The sequence below is a fragment of the Rhamphochromis longiceps genome, linkage group LG8, assembly GCF_057381845.1.
Source record: "Rhamphochromis longiceps isolate RC_006_pf linkage group LG8, R_longiceps_female_GT1.1, whole genome shotgun sequence".
Classification (NCBI taxonomy): domain Eukaryota; kingdom Metazoa; phylum Chordata; class Actinopteri; order Cichliformes; family Cichlidae; genus Rhamphochromis; species Rhamphochromis longiceps.
Window position 1 is genome coordinate 23,489,502 of NC_140564.1, and position 17,160 is coordinate 23,506,661.

The 17,160-nt window shown below is 39.9% G+C and overlaps 1 protein-coding gene across 4 annotated transcripts in view; it reads left to right on the plus strand.

The window, feature by feature from the left end:
• Window positions 1-16,116, plus strand: part of adkb (adenosine kinase b) — a 134,827-nt gene extending 118,711 nt beyond the window's left edge. For all 4 annotated transcript variants that reach the window (XM_085416568.1, XM_085416565.1, XM_085416566.1 and 1 more), the window contains 2 exons: window positions 14,597-14,683; window positions 14,992-16,116. In XM_085416568.1, coding sequence (XP_085272694.1) covers window positions 14,597-14,683; window positions 14,992-15,116 — 212 coding nt within the window. In that variant the 3' untranslated portion in view covers window positions 15,117-16,116. The remainder of the gene's footprint in view (window positions 1-14,596; window positions 14,684-14,991) is intronic.
• The last annotated feature ends 1,044 nt before the right edge of the window (window positions 16,117-17,160 follow it).

A 17,160-nucleotide genomic window follows, 5' to 3' on the forward strand; every position in this document is an offset into this window, starting at 1 on the left:
CATCCAACCGGCCTCACAACCGCAGACCTCGTGTAACCACACCAGCCCAGGACCTCCACATCCAGCAGGTTCACCTCCAAGATCGTCTGAGACCAGCCACCCAGACAGCTGCTGGAACAATTGGTTTGCACAACCAAACAATTTCTGCACAAACTGTCAGAAACCATCTCAGGGACGCTCAACTGCATGCCCGTCGTCCTCATCGGGGTCTTGACCTGACTCCAGCTCGTCGCCGTAACAGACTTGTGTGGGCAAATGCTCACATTCGATGGCGTCTGGCACGTTGGAGAGGTGTGCGCTTCACGGATGAATCATGGTTCACATTGTTCAGGGCAGATGGCAGCTGAGAATGTCCCAGTTCTTGCATGGCCAGCATACTCACCGGACATGTCACCCATTGAGCATGTTCGGGATGTGCTTGACCGGCGTATACGACAGCGTGTACCAGTTCCCACGAATATCCAACAACCTCGCACAGCCATTGAAGTGGAGTGGACCAACATTCCACAGGCCACAATTGACAATCTGATAGACTCCATGCGACGATGTGTTGCACTGCATGAGGCAAATGGTGGTCACACCAGATACTGACCGGTTCTGGGTCCCCAGACCCCCAATAGCGCAAAAAACTGCACATTCCAGGGTGGCCTTTTGTTGTGGGCAGTCTGAGGTACACCTGTGCACTACTCATGATGTCAGATCAGCATCCTGATGTGGCACACCTGTGAGGTGGGATGGATTATCTCAATATGGCAGATGTGCCCACTACCACACATTTGGACTGATTTGTGACCACTGTTTGGGAGGGATGGTTATATTGTGTATCTGGAATGAATTTTAGGTCTCTATGTCCATCCCATGGGGAATGGGAGCAGTAACAAAGGTGTTGCGTTTATATTTTTTGTTGAGTGTAGATTCACTCTTCCCAGTCTGGTGCAGGTCTACAATACTTTTCCTGGTGTCCTTCGAAAGCTCTTTGGTCTTGGCCATGGCGGAGTTTGGAGTCTGACTGTTTGAGGCTGTGGACAGGTGTCTTTTATACAGATGATGAGTTCAAACAGGTGCCATTCATACAGGTAACGAGTGGGGGACAGAAAAGCTTCTTACAGAAGACGTTACAGGTCTGTGAGAGCCAGAGATTTTCCTTGTTTGAGGTGACCAAATACTTATTTTCCACCCTGATTTACGAATAAATTCTTTACAAATCCTACCATGTGAATTCATGGATTTTTTTTTCACATTCTGTCTCTCACAGTTGAAGTGTACCTCTGGTGCAAATTACTGACCTCTGTCATCATTTTAGGTGGGGGAACTTGCACAATCGGTGGCTGACTAAATACTTTTTTGCCCCACTGTATTTATAAGCTGACGTTCGGTTTAATTTACTGGTGCCTTTATTTCCATCTATAAACCATGCTGCCTTTTTGTCCATATTCTCAAAAGACTATGATGGTTTGATAAAGAATAAAGCAGCTGTAATGAATATTTTTGTGTTAACAGTGCATAAATCAGCTATGTTTAACGTAAACGTGTACACTTAAAGTGATGAGCTCACAGAATATTTACTTGCAGTTTTTCACAACTATACTGTATCGTTGTGGAAAGCTGTAGTTTAAATTTGGTTCATTCTCAGCATTTTTTGTGGGGTTTTTTTTAGTTTTCAGTGATAGCACTGGAATAAATTCTCGCTAAGCTACCTGTCCATTAACAGTTACCTGATGGTGCTCCTTCAGACGGAGACCAAAATAAGAGCTCAAAGAAGACTGACTTTGCATTAAGTAAATGTAAGAATAATTGTAAATGAATGAACAAACTTTTAGGTTATAAAATGTCATTTTTTAACCATTTTTCTGGCTTAAAAATGTTTTTTATGGGTTTTTAAAAAAAATTATTGAGTAGTTAAATGAATATTAACCGAAATATAATACACAATATTTTTATATGTCCCAGTGTGCCTGTAATGGCACTATGCCAAATGTATGCACAAAAACAAAACGTGTTGTTATTATCAAGTATGCTGCTGATATGTATGGGATTTTACAATAATTGTGACGCAGTTTGCAAAAAGTCAGGTAAAGATGCAGAGATGTAGTGATCGGTCAATCAAGAACAAGTGCACAGCAAATCCAGCATGTCCAAATTAACACTGTCGGATTTGATTTCAACACTATTAAAGTGTCTATATGGGTCCACACCAGAGAGTGTTAATTTAACTCTTTTTGGAGAGTTGGAAGGTTAACTCTGATTTAGTGTTAAACACCAAATCTGTCTGGAGTTGATAATTTAACACTTGGTGTTAAGAGTTTATATATTAACTCTCAAAGAGTATTTTAGTTTAACTACGTAAGAGTTATCTTCTAATTCATTCTAAAAAGCGGGAATTTTACTGTTCTGAACTTCTAGAAATTTCTTTTGGAAATAAACATTTACTAAAAAGATGCAATGGTTTTTGAAAAACATTTATTCTGAACTGTGTACCACAATTTCAAAACATTTTCTGAAAGACGTAACAGTATACATGTTCTCACTTTCATTAGAATTTTGTTTATCAAAAGGTCTGACATGGTAAATGCAAATAACAGCATTCTCATCACTTATTTCTTCAATACAATATGCATGTCCTTCATTCATCCCTTTGTGGAACTTCAACGCACTTCTGCTCTCCCCCATATTCCATCTTCACAAGCATATCCTGTGCGGAGATTGAATAAAAATTAGTTGACACTAATTAATGGCACAAATAATCCAGTAAACAATTGCAGCACAGTAAAAAGGAATCCTCTTTGAGCCATTACTTGTGTAAAGTATTTTCCCAAAAGACAAGGACACAGGCAACAGGTAATACTGAACTAAATGTAAAACCTCAACCTTTTTCATTTTTACCTAAACCGTGTGCACAAAACTCTGGAGGGATCTATGCTAACGTAGAACCCAGTCAGGACGTCTGCTACTGCTGTTTGCTCGTTGTTTTTTTTTTGTTTTTTTTATGTGCGATCGTTTTCAGGCTTCAAGTAGCACCATTATACCAACATTTCACATTCTAGACATTGTTTTAGGTGTATTTGACCAAAGGTTTGACTGAAAATTCACATGCAAGCTTTTTTTCAAGGCTGTGGTATTTGCCCGCAAACAATACCTTTCAGCTAGCTAAAACAGAATATTATGCTATCAGCGAGCAACATGGCTAATGCCTTTCACACAGCTTTGTCTCAACTCCAAAGAGCCACAGAAGTAAAATCTAATAACAATTGAAACAATCTTTGAAAAAATGACTTACCAAGCATGGCAAACAACTCAAATATGTAGAGCAAAATGTTCTGAAACGGCTTCACTTCAGCTTCGATTGGAGCCGTGCTGGGGGCGGAGTCTGTGAATTTACTCTGTTGGTGTCATAGCCCCTGTAGGAGTTCAGAGTTAAGAGGTCAAGAGTTAATGTTTCCATTGTAACACCTCCAGATTTGACAGAGAAACACTCATTTTTAACACTCGATTTTAACTACTATCATTTTACACCTCAGAGTTACATTAAAAGAATGTGACTCTGCTTAGAGTAAAATTAACTCTACTTTTGCAAGAAGACTATTAACACCAAAAAATGTAACACTTTTGAATTTGCTGTGTGGTTTTTCTTCTTAACTTCACTGTGGCTGAAAAATATGGTTTATTGAACAACTTCTGATGCATAAACAATGATAAAAATAATAAACAAACGCGATATTTCACCCTAAATCCTTGTCCAGCAAACCTCTCGGCCATGAGGGGAATGCCCCCCGCTCAGCGCAGCCATACGCCTGGGGGTGCGACCTGTCCAGTCAGCTGGAGAAATTTGCCCCCTCACTGATGCTGCCGACCTTTATCCATCTTTAGCCTGTGGCGATAAGACTGTGTGGATTGGAATCGATCCACCGTTTCTTGTAAACCTAGTGGACTTCTTATTACAAGTTTAGTCATTTATGAGTCTGTTACCGCAACAATTCAAAGAACAGACACAGTTTGACAGCTTAAATAAAATATGCTTGTTAATATAGAAGTTTTGAAATTATAGGAAAGTTTTAGGTGTATAAAAGATGTGCTGATGCAGCTGGTGTGTATGGAATTTTAAACAATTGATGAAAAGTAATCAACTTTTTGGGATGTTTCTGGCTAAATGATAATGGGATTGCATTACGGTCAGCACATCATGCCATTCCTTGAATTAACTTAGTTCAATGGCCAATAAAAATAATAGTAATAATAAGAAAACATAATTGCTGCTAACAAACTGAGAAGAAGACGCACATCATAATTATTCAATTCAATTTTATTTATATAGCACCGAATCACAACAGTTGCCTCGAAACACTTTATATTATAATGTAAAGGCCATACAATATAACACTGAAAACCACAACAGTCAGGTTACATTTGGCGACAGTGGGAAAAAGAAACTCCCCTTTTAAGAGGAAGAAACCTCCAGCAGAACCAGGCTCAGGGAGGGGCAGACATCTGCCACAACCATCGGGGGTGAGGGGAGGGAGACAGGATGCCAGAGGGTAGTAATGAGTAATGGTTAAATGCAGAGTGGTGCATAAACACATGGTGAGGAAGAAGAAACACTAAGTGCATCGTGGGAAGCCAGCAGCGTAGCCCAATTGCAGCGTAACTAAGGAAGGATTCAGGGTCCTTTTTTATTGAAAAAGAAAGTTTTTTGCCTAATCTTAAAAAGGTTGTTTGATACCTGAATCCAAACTGAAATAAAGAAAATCTACAACACACCAGCATAATACAAGAAACAAAAAGTACAAGATGAGGTGTGATTTTAATATGCAAATCAAATTTATTTGCATCTGATCCTGTGGCTCTTTGTTGTACAATATATTTGAATGTATCTGGAAAGGTTCTCAGTCAAGAGCTTGGAAAGAAAAGCGTCTGGACTTCTTTAAGTTGCTTGAAGACGTTTCACCTCTCATCCGAGAAGCTTCTTAAGTTCTAGGGTCAAATAGTGGAGAGTCCCAGATTTAAGCCCTATGGGAGTGTCCCCAAAAGGGGGTCATGAACCCCCTGTTCAGGAAATCTCAGGAAATCACATGATAGGGTGGGGCTAGGTTTCGCAATGAGCTCACCCGAAACCTTGGCTGATTGTGACCTACACTCATTTTCACACCTTGGCTCGTGTGATTAGGTAGAGGATCAAAATGGGGTTCATGACACTCCCCTAGGACTTAAATCTGGAACTTTCCACCATTTGACCCTTAGAACTTAAGAAGCTTCTCGGATGAGAGGTGAAACGTCTTCAAGCAACATAAAGAAGTCCAGACGCTTTTCTTTCCAAGCTCTTTAGAATATATTTGAACGGTTTAAAGTGTACCCAGTTTCTTGCACTATGATGGTCTCCATCTTCCCTGTGACCCTGAATTGGAAAAGCGGTTAAGAGGATGGCTGGACTGATGGGTGGACAGCGGCAGCTTTGATATATGCTGTTTCGCGTTCATTTAAACTTTCCACAACAAAGATTCAAACATTTTCTTCTTGTTAATTTAATCACACAACTTCATAAATTAACAGTGTGATGTGTCAGTATTACCCCAAAATGATTCCACTTAATAAGCGATAATACAGCGTTACTGCACGGGCTTAATTAAAAGCATATATTTTAATCGAAAAGGCTCATTTGAATTTTCATTATCAAAGTCAAATTCCTCGAAGTGAATTTTCCTTTCATGAGAATTTAAAAGGAACTCTTTAAAGAGAGTCCCGACATTTAAAAACCAACACGAATCCATCCATTGTGCTGGAAGTGATGGATAATTCCTGCCTGGTTCCCTCATTGCTCCTGCATGAACACACAGCCGTGCGCCCCCATGAACTTTATATAAAATACATGATGAATGCCGGCTGGATGAAAGACAATGTGTTTCAGGTGTCAGCTACAAAGGCAAACATGATAAATGTCATTGACTGTGCTATCATTGCAGTGGAGCAGTTACAGTAGTAGGTGCATCCGTAGTGGTGTGTCTGTGTGTGAACATCACTGTTCACGCCAGCCAAATAAATGTCAATGTAAAAAGAGAATTAAAGATTTTCATTTCCCAGAGGCGGCGCTCTAATAAACTTGATCTCTCATTTTGTTTGCAATTTGTCCTCCTGTCAGGATTTGATCATTTGCCAGCCTCTGCATGTCATGTTAAACCATTTTATAGTGATTAAGGATGGGAGAATGCCTTCCCCCGTGGTATAATTCTCCAAAAAAGAGATGTCAATTTGTTATTGTTCTTTTTTTTCTCCCCCCCTGCCCTTCATTTGGAGCCTTTCATCACACCACCGCTTCAAACGTGCCTTTTAAGAGCTGGGAGCAGGGGAAAATGGCCCTTTATTTAGCTGCCACTGACACTGCGGAACTACACTGGGCTTTTGCTTATACACCCATTATAGCAGTAATTAAGATCATTGTGCCCTGAACCTTAAACGGTGAGGAGATCTAATAAATGATCATTCAGCAGGGGTTGCTGCTCTAATCGCTGATAAGGACTTCATAAAGCCTGACTCGGCTCCTCTGCGAGTTTTAGGGCTCTCGGGGGGGCAAGGCAGGCAAATTCCAAAAAAACTCCTCTATACATGGTAATTGCATCAGATGGAGAAACAATATTGACTACAACACATGCACACACTCACACACACCTCCAAATAACATCGTTTTTTGCAGTAGTTTGTTAAAGAAGTGCCCCAAATTAAACGTCGTAGCATTATTTGAAGCCCTGCTTGAGCACGTCTCAGTAGTCGGTTTAAAGAGGAGGATATTTATGTTGCTTACTTCATAATAGGCAAAATCAATTAACCGCCTGCGCTATGAGAAAGACCTCCTCTCTTTTTCCTTGGCGTCTCACATTGAAGTGTTTTCTTTCATGACTCCCTGAAAGGATATTGGTTGGCGATGATCTTTTGCCTGTGGTTACAGTAATTACAGGCATATGTCCTTCTTTTCTTTTTTTTTCTCTTCTTCTTCTTCCTTAACTCAGTTGTGAACAAAGATGCTGGTTATGACGGGGAAACAGATTGAATGTTAACTTGCTTCTAACCTGTCACATTTGCCAAGAAAGCGGTAATGTTGTTTTCCTCTCTAGGCTCCGAATTTTTTTGGCTGAAACGCAACAGGAATCATTCCAGAAGAGGAAATAGTATTCTCAGGGAAGTTTCTCGCATAAAGATGTTTCACTCTGTCGAGCACTTTAGCTCATGAATTCTAGCTGAATATTCATGTGTAATTCCCAGTCGCCGGGTACCTCAGGATTTAAAATGATGTATTAATTGTTTTACTTGTGTAGATGATAAAGTGCCACAGAATCAAAGTTAATTTTAATGACCTGCCAGCTATTTGATCAACTTGTCAAAGCAACATTATTGAGGTTTGGAACATCACCAAGTATAGCATGTAATAATCTCAGAGTCAAAAAGAAAGAAAAGAAAAAGCTCCATATGCTCATTTTCATCTTATACGGAGGTCGTCTTATTTGCACGTATAGTCACTTATTTTAAAGGAAAGCCTTTTTCAGTCACTGTTGTGCAGTGAATTGTCATTGTTAGAAAGAATAGCCGATAATAAAGGACTTAATTGATACTCATTTCAAAGAGACGCCTGTTGAAAGAATTTCTTAAGTTTAATCACCACCATTCAAGAGTTGTAATGAGGGAATTATGAAGAGTGAATTAACAAAAGCACACAATTATAGCTTCTTGGAAGGAAGTATTTGAATTCCTTTGAGGGGTTTTTTCCTCATTTTTTTCTCCTCTCTGGTGCAGGTTACCTGTCAAAGCACAGCCATACTACAACTCCCACGTATTCACCGCCAATCTGCTGCTTCACTCATTTTTGTCAGACTCAATTCTAGGAACGGGAATATGGTAGTGTTTAAAAATAAGTATAGCTGAGTTATGCTGATTGGAAATAATGTTGCCGACCTCATTACTGTGAAATGAGTTCAGATGTTCGACAAGCCAGAAACAACAGAGTATTTTGGCAGGATCTTTTCTTTTTTTAATTATTTATTGTGATTTTCATGGCTGATTTTTGCCAGTGAGATCTTTGCTGCAGACGGCTGGAGAATTCTTGGAGTGTAACTCGAGGTAATATGTCAGTCAGATTCGATAATTTGCATCGCTGAGGTTATATGAACTCTGGCCTAGCAGGAGTATAAAAACTTTGCCCATGAATAAAGGCTTTAAATGTAGGATGTCTTATGTGCTTTCTTGGATCTGGAAATGGCATTGAAAGCACTGTGCTGCCAACACTGAGCTGAGCAGTCACAATGTTTTATGATCATTACTTTTTATCATTACAAATGCATCAGATTTAAAAAGACTAAAAGATAGAACAGAAAGTTACACTATTTTGTTGAGCAATCCCTAGAACGATCAGAGATTATTGTTTTTGAGGTTTGGGTAAAAATTAAGCCCGGACAAACCCCCAAATATGTTCCAGTAAGTGGAATATTACATGCTACCACTTTGCTGTTGGTTGTAGAGCTTTTCATAATAATTACTTACTAACATAAATAAGACTTGATATTTCTTGAAACAAATAGGAAGAGGGCCTTAAACTAAACATATTCGCTTCTAACCTAATATTACTGATAATAGAACTTAACTAATTAAAACTAGACTGTTTATAACTGCAAACTTTCAGCTTATGCCTGATAATAAACAAAACTGCTAAAAGTAACTGAGGAGACAGACTGGTGCTGATGTAAGAGAGAAGCCATGCTCCTCCTCCTCCACCTCCAGGTGAGCCTCTGCAGCCAATCAGCATCAGGGAGGAACCACAGAGAGAGAGCGTGAGATGAAAAAGATGACAGAAAAACAATATATGGATAGTAACACAAATGTTTTTTATATCTTTTTTTTTTTTTTTTTACAAGATTTACATGGATGTGTTTCAGAAACGAAACAGTTAGTTGAAAGGAATTAAAGTAAACAAAAGTAAAATGTGAAATGAGTAGAGGGACTGAACACAAGTGAACTTAACACAGGACAAAGAGATGAAGGGAGACACTGAGGATGAAACTAATGAAATACAAGCTGGAACTAAGCTAAAAACTTAAGACTAAATAGCAAAATATAAGATAAATCAAAGTAATAAGAGAACTAAGAATTAAACAGAATGCTTAAAACCCAGAGTCAAGACCCAGGACGGAGGGTGATGTCACTGAATGATGGTTCTATTGCTTTACCAGAGCAGGCATCAGCCAAACAAATAACATTTATTCAACTCCTCTAATGTTAGTGGATGAAATTGCTTTAAGCACAAATCCAGACATGGCAGTTAAAAATGTAGGAGAATGTGATCATTGCAGTGATTAATCAGCCTGCTGTATATGGACAAAGTTACTGAGAGGCAACTAGCTTGGCTAGCTCGCTCCAGTAAAGCGTGATCAGCCAAGTATCAGGAACACCCACCTTCCAGCATTTGCCCTCAATTATATTACAAACATGGGCATGAATAGCCGAGCAGTTATTCCTGTTCGACTTCTTTGAAGTCCACTGCCTGGAGCAGATGCATAGTTGATGGATTGTAATGTAAATCTGCGGCAGACGAGGCTGCACGGTCACAAATAACAGACAGGCATGTGGACATCTGCGCTGACCTTCACTCTTGCAGCCTGATGACGAAGTTTATGTCATTGGGACCTGAGCAGACTTGCGGACTCAGAACGCATAATCCCGACTTTGCAAGGATGTTAGTTGACAGCCTTCTGAGGCTGCATTTGACTGTTTCATCTTGCAAACCGCAGATGTTTGGAAAATTGGATTTTGGTCAAATGAGGGTGTTATTTACATTCAGGGCTGATGACTCTTGATTGATATTGATTATGATTTTGTGGCATGACTGGGGGGAATTTTTCAGGGCTTCCTGTAGCCAGCGGATATCTAGTCCAAAGCGGTCCAAATTTCCTGTTCCACCTGCCAATCAGCGTTTACGAAAGATCTAATGAAAAACCAAATCTTTACAACTGCATTTCAGTGAATCATCTGCTCACCTGCGTGCAACCAAATACTAAAGACAAATGGAAACCCTGCCTACAGATATTTACTTATTTTTATGCAGATATGTATTTAACTAAATGGCCTGTATTTATATAGCGCTTTTAATAGTCCCTAAGGACCCCAAAGCGCTTTACATATCCAGTCATCCACCCATTGACACACACATTCACACACTGGTGATGGCAAGCTACATTGTAGCCACAGCCACCCTGGGGCGCACTGACAGAGGCGAGGCTGCCGGACACTGGCGCCACCGGGCCCTCTGACCACCAGAGGTTTCTGTTTCACTTCTTTCTGTTTGGTTTACAGAAAGAAGTGCGCCAATTTAAAAGGAACATTCAGGAAATGTGACAGGTTAGAGGCAACGGGTGAAGTGTCTTGCCCAAGGACACAACGACCAAGACTGTCGGAGCCGGGGCTCGAACCGGCAACCTTCCGATTACAAGGCAAACTCCTAACTCTTGAGCCACGATCGCCCCGTTACATGATGGATAAAATTGATATTGAGACAAACAAGGAGCCAGTAAGACACGGAATAAAAAAAAAGACCCATCTAACAGCAGTAGGTCTAATAGATCCGAGCCCTTTTTAATGAATTCTGTCACCTTTGGGTGGTGTTATCACAGAGATGAGCGCCACTTCTTCTGAGACGTTACCTCGTTTTTGATCTGTTTTCCTAATGAGACCTGACTCCTCCTTCTGCTGCTTCAATATTTAACTCCCGTAGACATATTTACACCCACATATTCCCTGTTAAGAGGCATTTTTTGTCGTCTAATGAACACCAGTTTCATGCAGAACAAGTGCAGCGGCTTCACATTTTAACGCGCCCGAATTTATATCCGCAAAGTGCATCCCTTAAAGGCGACCACATCTAACGACTTCAGATTCTTAAGCGTAGAGTAGATGACAAACTGTAATTTATTATTAGCACATTTATGTGCAGTTAATCATTTGAACAGGGAGGAGGATGCTCGAGCTTCATCTGTGGCTTTAATTAAGCAAAGTCGTTACGCTAGTAATTAGCTGATCCTGAAAGGATTGTTGTATTATTTTAATTTGTTATCAAAGTGACAATCGGCTGGTTCCTTTTACAAAGAGATTGTGTTGTTAGGAAAACACAATAACTCTTAATCTGATACGTCTTCAGCTCCTGACCTGTGACACGCTCCCAAGCTGCTCTTGAAAGATGTCTTTTTCAAGCACAACCTGACCACGTGTGTCTTTCAGCTAGCGTAGTGCAGTAATTTCTTTACATCGGGTGTTGAGCATGTGCTCAGCTCCAGGTTGTGTATCTTTTGCCCTTTAGGATGAGAAAAGAAAGGTATTCAAAAATATTATAATGTGCAAAGTCTCATCTGCAGTGCAGATATTCCATAAGCTCTTGTTGGATTAGCAGGGAGCCTCATTAAACAAGTTTTTTTTTGTAGTTTTTTTTCCTCGTGTTCTCTTTAAACTCCCAACCTCTTTTTCTCAATAAGAGGTCTGTCAGACTCCTCTTGTTCCTTTTATCCACATGTCAGTCTTTTGTCTCCTGCACCTTTTTGAAGGTTCACGTCGGCACCAGAGCCCTTGGATTGTTTGAAGATTGTGTGTGTGGTTTAGATTGTTCTGACATAAGTTGCTGATTTAATGTCACTCTACACCTCGAGACTTTGTCATCTGGTAGAATTTTGTTTCTTTTTTTTCTTTCTTCCTCTCCTTTAAACTGGAAGTCTCTTTGAAGTGCATATGCTACTGATAATTGAAGCAATATAATTCACTGAAGATAATAAAGAGAGCCTCATTTAATGGATTCTGTTCTGAACTAAAATGAGTCACAGCCACAACTGCTCTATGATTGTTTTTAATTTATTAGAGCGTTGGAGGATCTGCTGCTCTTGGATGAGGGATGTTGCAAATTTGTCCATTAATCTAACATCATATTTACCTTGTCATCCACGCTAAGATAATACTTAATTATTTAATTTGCTAATGAACCTAATAGAACAGTTCTCATAGTTTTCTTATATATATAATACTTAAAGCCAAATGTTTACTGATTGTAGCTTATGAATATGATTTGCTGCATGCAACCGTGTACCTGCACTGAATTTTGCTAACTTTTTATTACTTGGCTATTAGCACCCAATGCAAAGCTAAGCTGTGGTATGAAAGTGTTTTTGTGATTATTAATTATTTCTGAGCATGTAAAGCAGTCGTAAAATGACATAATGAAGAGCATTTTACAAGATACTATTATAGTTCCTTTTCAATTTAAAGCACAAGGCAAAGAAGCACAATATATGAGACCTGCAAGCAATAAAATGGATTACCCCTGTGATAACATGGTAATTAATATAACACCTGGTGTTTGTGCTTTTGCATAGTTAGAGTTAGAAACTTTTTTTACAGTTGTCATTTGCCAGAATGGAGACAAAACACAATAAGTAAATTGTAATTGAGAATTATTTTAGCCATAATATCCAGGAGGTAAGCGTTTCATGCGGATTAAGTATTCCCTCTGGGATATGACCAGAATCTCATATGCGGATAATGATATATATCACACAGTAAATTCTGTTTATTAAAGTTTATATGATGTCCACATTCTAAGGTTGTTACTTTACTGTATATAAGCAAATGATTACATAAAATATTGCTATGTAAAATACAAAACCCAAACATTGTATTTTCAAGTTTAAACAGTTTAACTCTGGGATTTATTTTGAGCACCTGACAGTCCGTAAACTCTCGCCATACTGCATCACATGGTTCTTGCATAAGCAACGGGAGAGATTTGTGCTGTTTGAGCCCCTTGTGGAGGACGGTGTGCGGCATAATTTACACAGGACAGCTTACTGGGTCATGCAAGAGCAAATGACATCCGCGCTACAGCGTTAGCAACTCCTTTCATGCTGGTATTCATGTTCTCACCTGCATCCGCGTGTTGTAAGATTGCAAAATTGCATTAAAATGACGGAAAATACTGCTGCAAGGTCAAAAAATAAACAACAGAGGTTTTGATTTCATCACCAGATATATGTTATCACACTGCACAACCCTAAAGACAACACTGTGCTGTGTTATTTGTCACTAATTAAAACATGCTGAGCAGCAGCAGAGACATTAAAATCACATTACATAAAATATTGAAATCACTCTGGCACAATAAAGCCTCAATAAGGCACACTTGCAGGTACAGGAAGAGAGACTTGTAGCAGCAGGTAGCAACAGGTGACAGCAGACAGCAAAGAACAGAGCACGCAGACTGAGGACAGTTATTATTTTCCTGTACACAAATATGTATCACAGCAGGTATGAAAACTGAACCATTACAACGCGTGTAAATGACTCTGTTATTGTTAGTTTCTCCAGAATAATGAGACGGGTCCCGGCCCGGTCCTTGATGATTTTGTTAAATGGTGTGATGAGTCTCCTCTCCTCAATTAAACTCATCCAAGACAAAAGACGTGATCGTTGATTTCAGAAAACGCACTCATGCACACGAGGTCAAGTCCATTAAGGGTCAGACGGGGTAATGTGTTCAGTCTTATCTTGGAACAATTATTGATTCAAAACCGAACTTTGAGGAAACCTGTGAAGCCGTGTGCATAAAAATTGGCACCAGCGTCCTGTTTGATGAAACTCTATCACTGATTTGATCTTATCTTGCCTTTACTGAGTCTTTTTTTAATCTTTGTCTTTGGTGTCATGGGTTGGAAACTCACTTAAATTGTTAAATGGTCTAAAAGGGCAATTGGTGAGTCACAGCTGAGCCCAGCTTCCCCGTCCACTAAACAGTTACAGCGATTGGCTGGTTTGATGAGGACTGGCATCCATTGCAAAGAGCTTTAGTTTCTTCCTGGTCCCACAGTGGAGAACAACAAGGTTTAAAAAACAGTTTTGTTCCAACGCTCACATAGACTGTGACGTCTCCGTTATTTATTTCTTCGGTATGTTGTATTACGCTCACCTGCTGTCTGTGTTTTTGAAAGTGTTTATCCGAGGCTGAATGAGTCACTCACTGCAGACAAAATCTACCAGTGGTTGTAAATAATGTAACCTGAACCCAACAGCACTGAGCGCTGTTTCCGTCTTGGCTTGTTGTTTGGCTTTTTAGATATTTGGTCACAGATCAACCGAAGTTACTCTAATCATCCAAAACGAACGGCAACGTGTTCATCCAGGCTCGACCAGAAGCCACATTTATTATTCACGTCTCCTGTTTGCCGTTCCTGTTTTCAGATTTACTCCTTGGGTAGTTCATGGATTTTAAAAAGTGTTAGCAAATATTCACCTTGCGATATTCACCTTTGTTGACAACGATGATTCAGAGTGAAGATTTACTAGTCCTGCGAAAGCAAAAACGATTAACTGCACATAATCTTTAGCTGTGTACTTAATAATTAGAGGAAAAACCCCCGTGCAGAAGTGCTAAAATAAAATAGCCAATTATTTTTTATTTTAAGAAAGCCCTACAGTGTGCAATGACCCCACGAAGTGCGAGAAATAATAGCCTACAACTTGAGACACAAAGAGAGAGAATAACGCTGAAGTTGAACTTTAATTACCGAGTCTTCTTGTGTCCCCTCTGTAGGTGATAGGGTGACTATGTTCCCTGTTTTGGACATAGACCAGAATGATATTGTGGACACTAACGGAGCCGGAGATGCCTTTGTTGGAGGTATGGCATTATTAAGTGCATATCTTCATATCTGTGTACAATCCAATTAACCTTTGGTACTGGCCAACTATGCAATGTAGTAAAATCTCCAGATTATATGAGTGTGACTTTTACCCTGCTGTTTTTTTCCCCACTCTGATCATAGCACCATATAAAACAGCCAACATTTATGTCCTGTTGAGGAAGAAGCAGTCCCTTTTTCTAGAAGCAATTAGTACTTTGCTCATTTTAACCCTAACTGCTCCCCCAAACTATTCTCGGAAGTGATTGATGGCTACAGGTTGACCTCTGCTCTTCTGTCTACCCAGGATTCCTCTCGGCGTTGGTCCAAGAGCACGCGTTGGAGGAGTGCATCCGGGCCGGACACTACGCGGCCAATGTCATCATCAGGCGGGTCGGATGCACCTTCCCGGAGAAGCCAGATTATCACTGATGCACCCGAAAATGCTGCGCACGTGTCTTTTCCACAGAAATACTTGTATTTGTATGTTTCGGGATTTTACATATACTTATTTTCTATTCACAGTGACAGACTGCATGGGACTAATTACCTCAGCTTGACTATTTTATCAAACTGTTAAAAAAAGGAAAAATAGCAGCTCTGATGTTTTAATATAAGTCAAATACTGGAAAAATATGTGTATGTTTAAAGGCTTATTCCGCTAAAATCTGTCTATTGGATGTAAAAAACTGAATACCTGCAAGCCTGAGAAGGCTGTGGGAAAGTGTCAAATGTGTAAGCACATCTCAAGAAACAAATCAACATAATCTGCCAAACTTCACTAACATTGATCCATATTTTTTCCCCACTACAGAGCAAACACTATGTCCCAATAGCTCCTCCTCGTAGCTGGGGGTTTTGTATTTTAGTGATTTATAGGAAACTTGATAAAAGCTAATAATAAGCTGATCAGTAGCAGAGAAGTGCATTATCCCGAAAGAGTGGTTTGAAAGGTTTCTCCGGGTTCTGGTGACTTCTTCATAGACCCTGAATCACAGCCAAAAAAATAAAGATATATTTACAGAAACTTCTCAAGCCATTCCTGCCACAGAAGCCACTTCTCAGTTTTACTAATTATCGTAATATTTATTACTTTTCAAACAATAACTGCTTTGCCTGTAAATCGCTAATTACGCTTATTTAACTGGAGCTTGTGCACTCTGAAGAGACGATAGTGACACTGAAGTGGTGTAATTAGCAGTGAAAACTATAAGCGCAAAGCTGTAAGGTACAAAGTTGTCAGCGTAATCTGTTTTGGGGGGGGAGCTGTAAAATAGAAACAATACCACATTTCCACTTCAGAGTATTCCTTTAATATTTAGCTGCCGTGCTGCAGCAATCAGGGATTGGGTACTGACAATCTTAATAGATAATGAGATAAAAGTGAAACATGTTTTTTTTGGTACTATTGAAATAAATCAACTGATCCCACCATGAGACTCCTGGAGAATTTTGACATCTAAGAGCTGTTTAACCCAGAGGTGATGTTTATTTTAGGAGATACAAAAAAGAAAGAGGATATGAAAACAATGTTATAACCCACAGAGTTTGTGAATTTCCTCATTATTTAATCAGCCAGAGGCACACACTCTCATGCTAATCACTTTTGGATGGCTCAGCACCCTCCATTACGGGCCTGGTGTCCTGGCTCTGCTCAGCTGCTGCTCCACCCTACCCCTCATCATGCTTATTGGGTCCTAACTGGACTCTTGTGGTCTGGAGCTGCACTGCAGGGCTGCAGGAGATCATTTTTCTCAGTTTAAGGGATTAGCGGTCGCTCTTCGCTGGAGTCATTAGAGGGACCTGAAAATTAGGCTGATCCTTCGTACCCAGCTGTGCTGTCGCTGGGGGTTGGAGAAGGGGATCAGAGGGAGGCCCTTTCCAACCACCACCACCCCCTCCCTGCCTCCCTCCTCCTGTCCTATTCACTGAGGGCCAGCAGAAGTGTCGGGCAGTGTCTCGAGTTTTTTGTGGAAAATAATTCAACACTTATCTGTTCTACAAAGAAGTGTGATTGAGATTTTTTTTCTTTTTTCGGTTCCCCTCGCACAACCTGTTACATCATATTGTCGTTTTATTTTCTTTGAGCACATCAGAAGGAATCCAGTATTTACACTCCCCGCACACGCAGCCCCGCTTTCATAATGAGGCATCGTTTATGCATTTATGCTAATTGGGGCCATCTAGGTGAAAATATTCTCCAGCCAAAATGTTATTAACAACTTTGAGACACTTTTTTTTTCAATCAGCATTTTTTTTTAAAGGTTTCACACAGATGCGCTTTGAAAAGGACCACATTTCTGATTGGGCAAGATCACACTCCATGGCAGCTGGTTCATTTGCTTCTCAAGATGACAGATGGCAAAACACAAACACAAAAAGAGGGAGCCATGATTAAGTAATGAGAATGCCTGCCACAATAAGGAAACTACCAAACATACTTTTTCCCCCCACTTTTTGCTGGTTAACTTTTGCC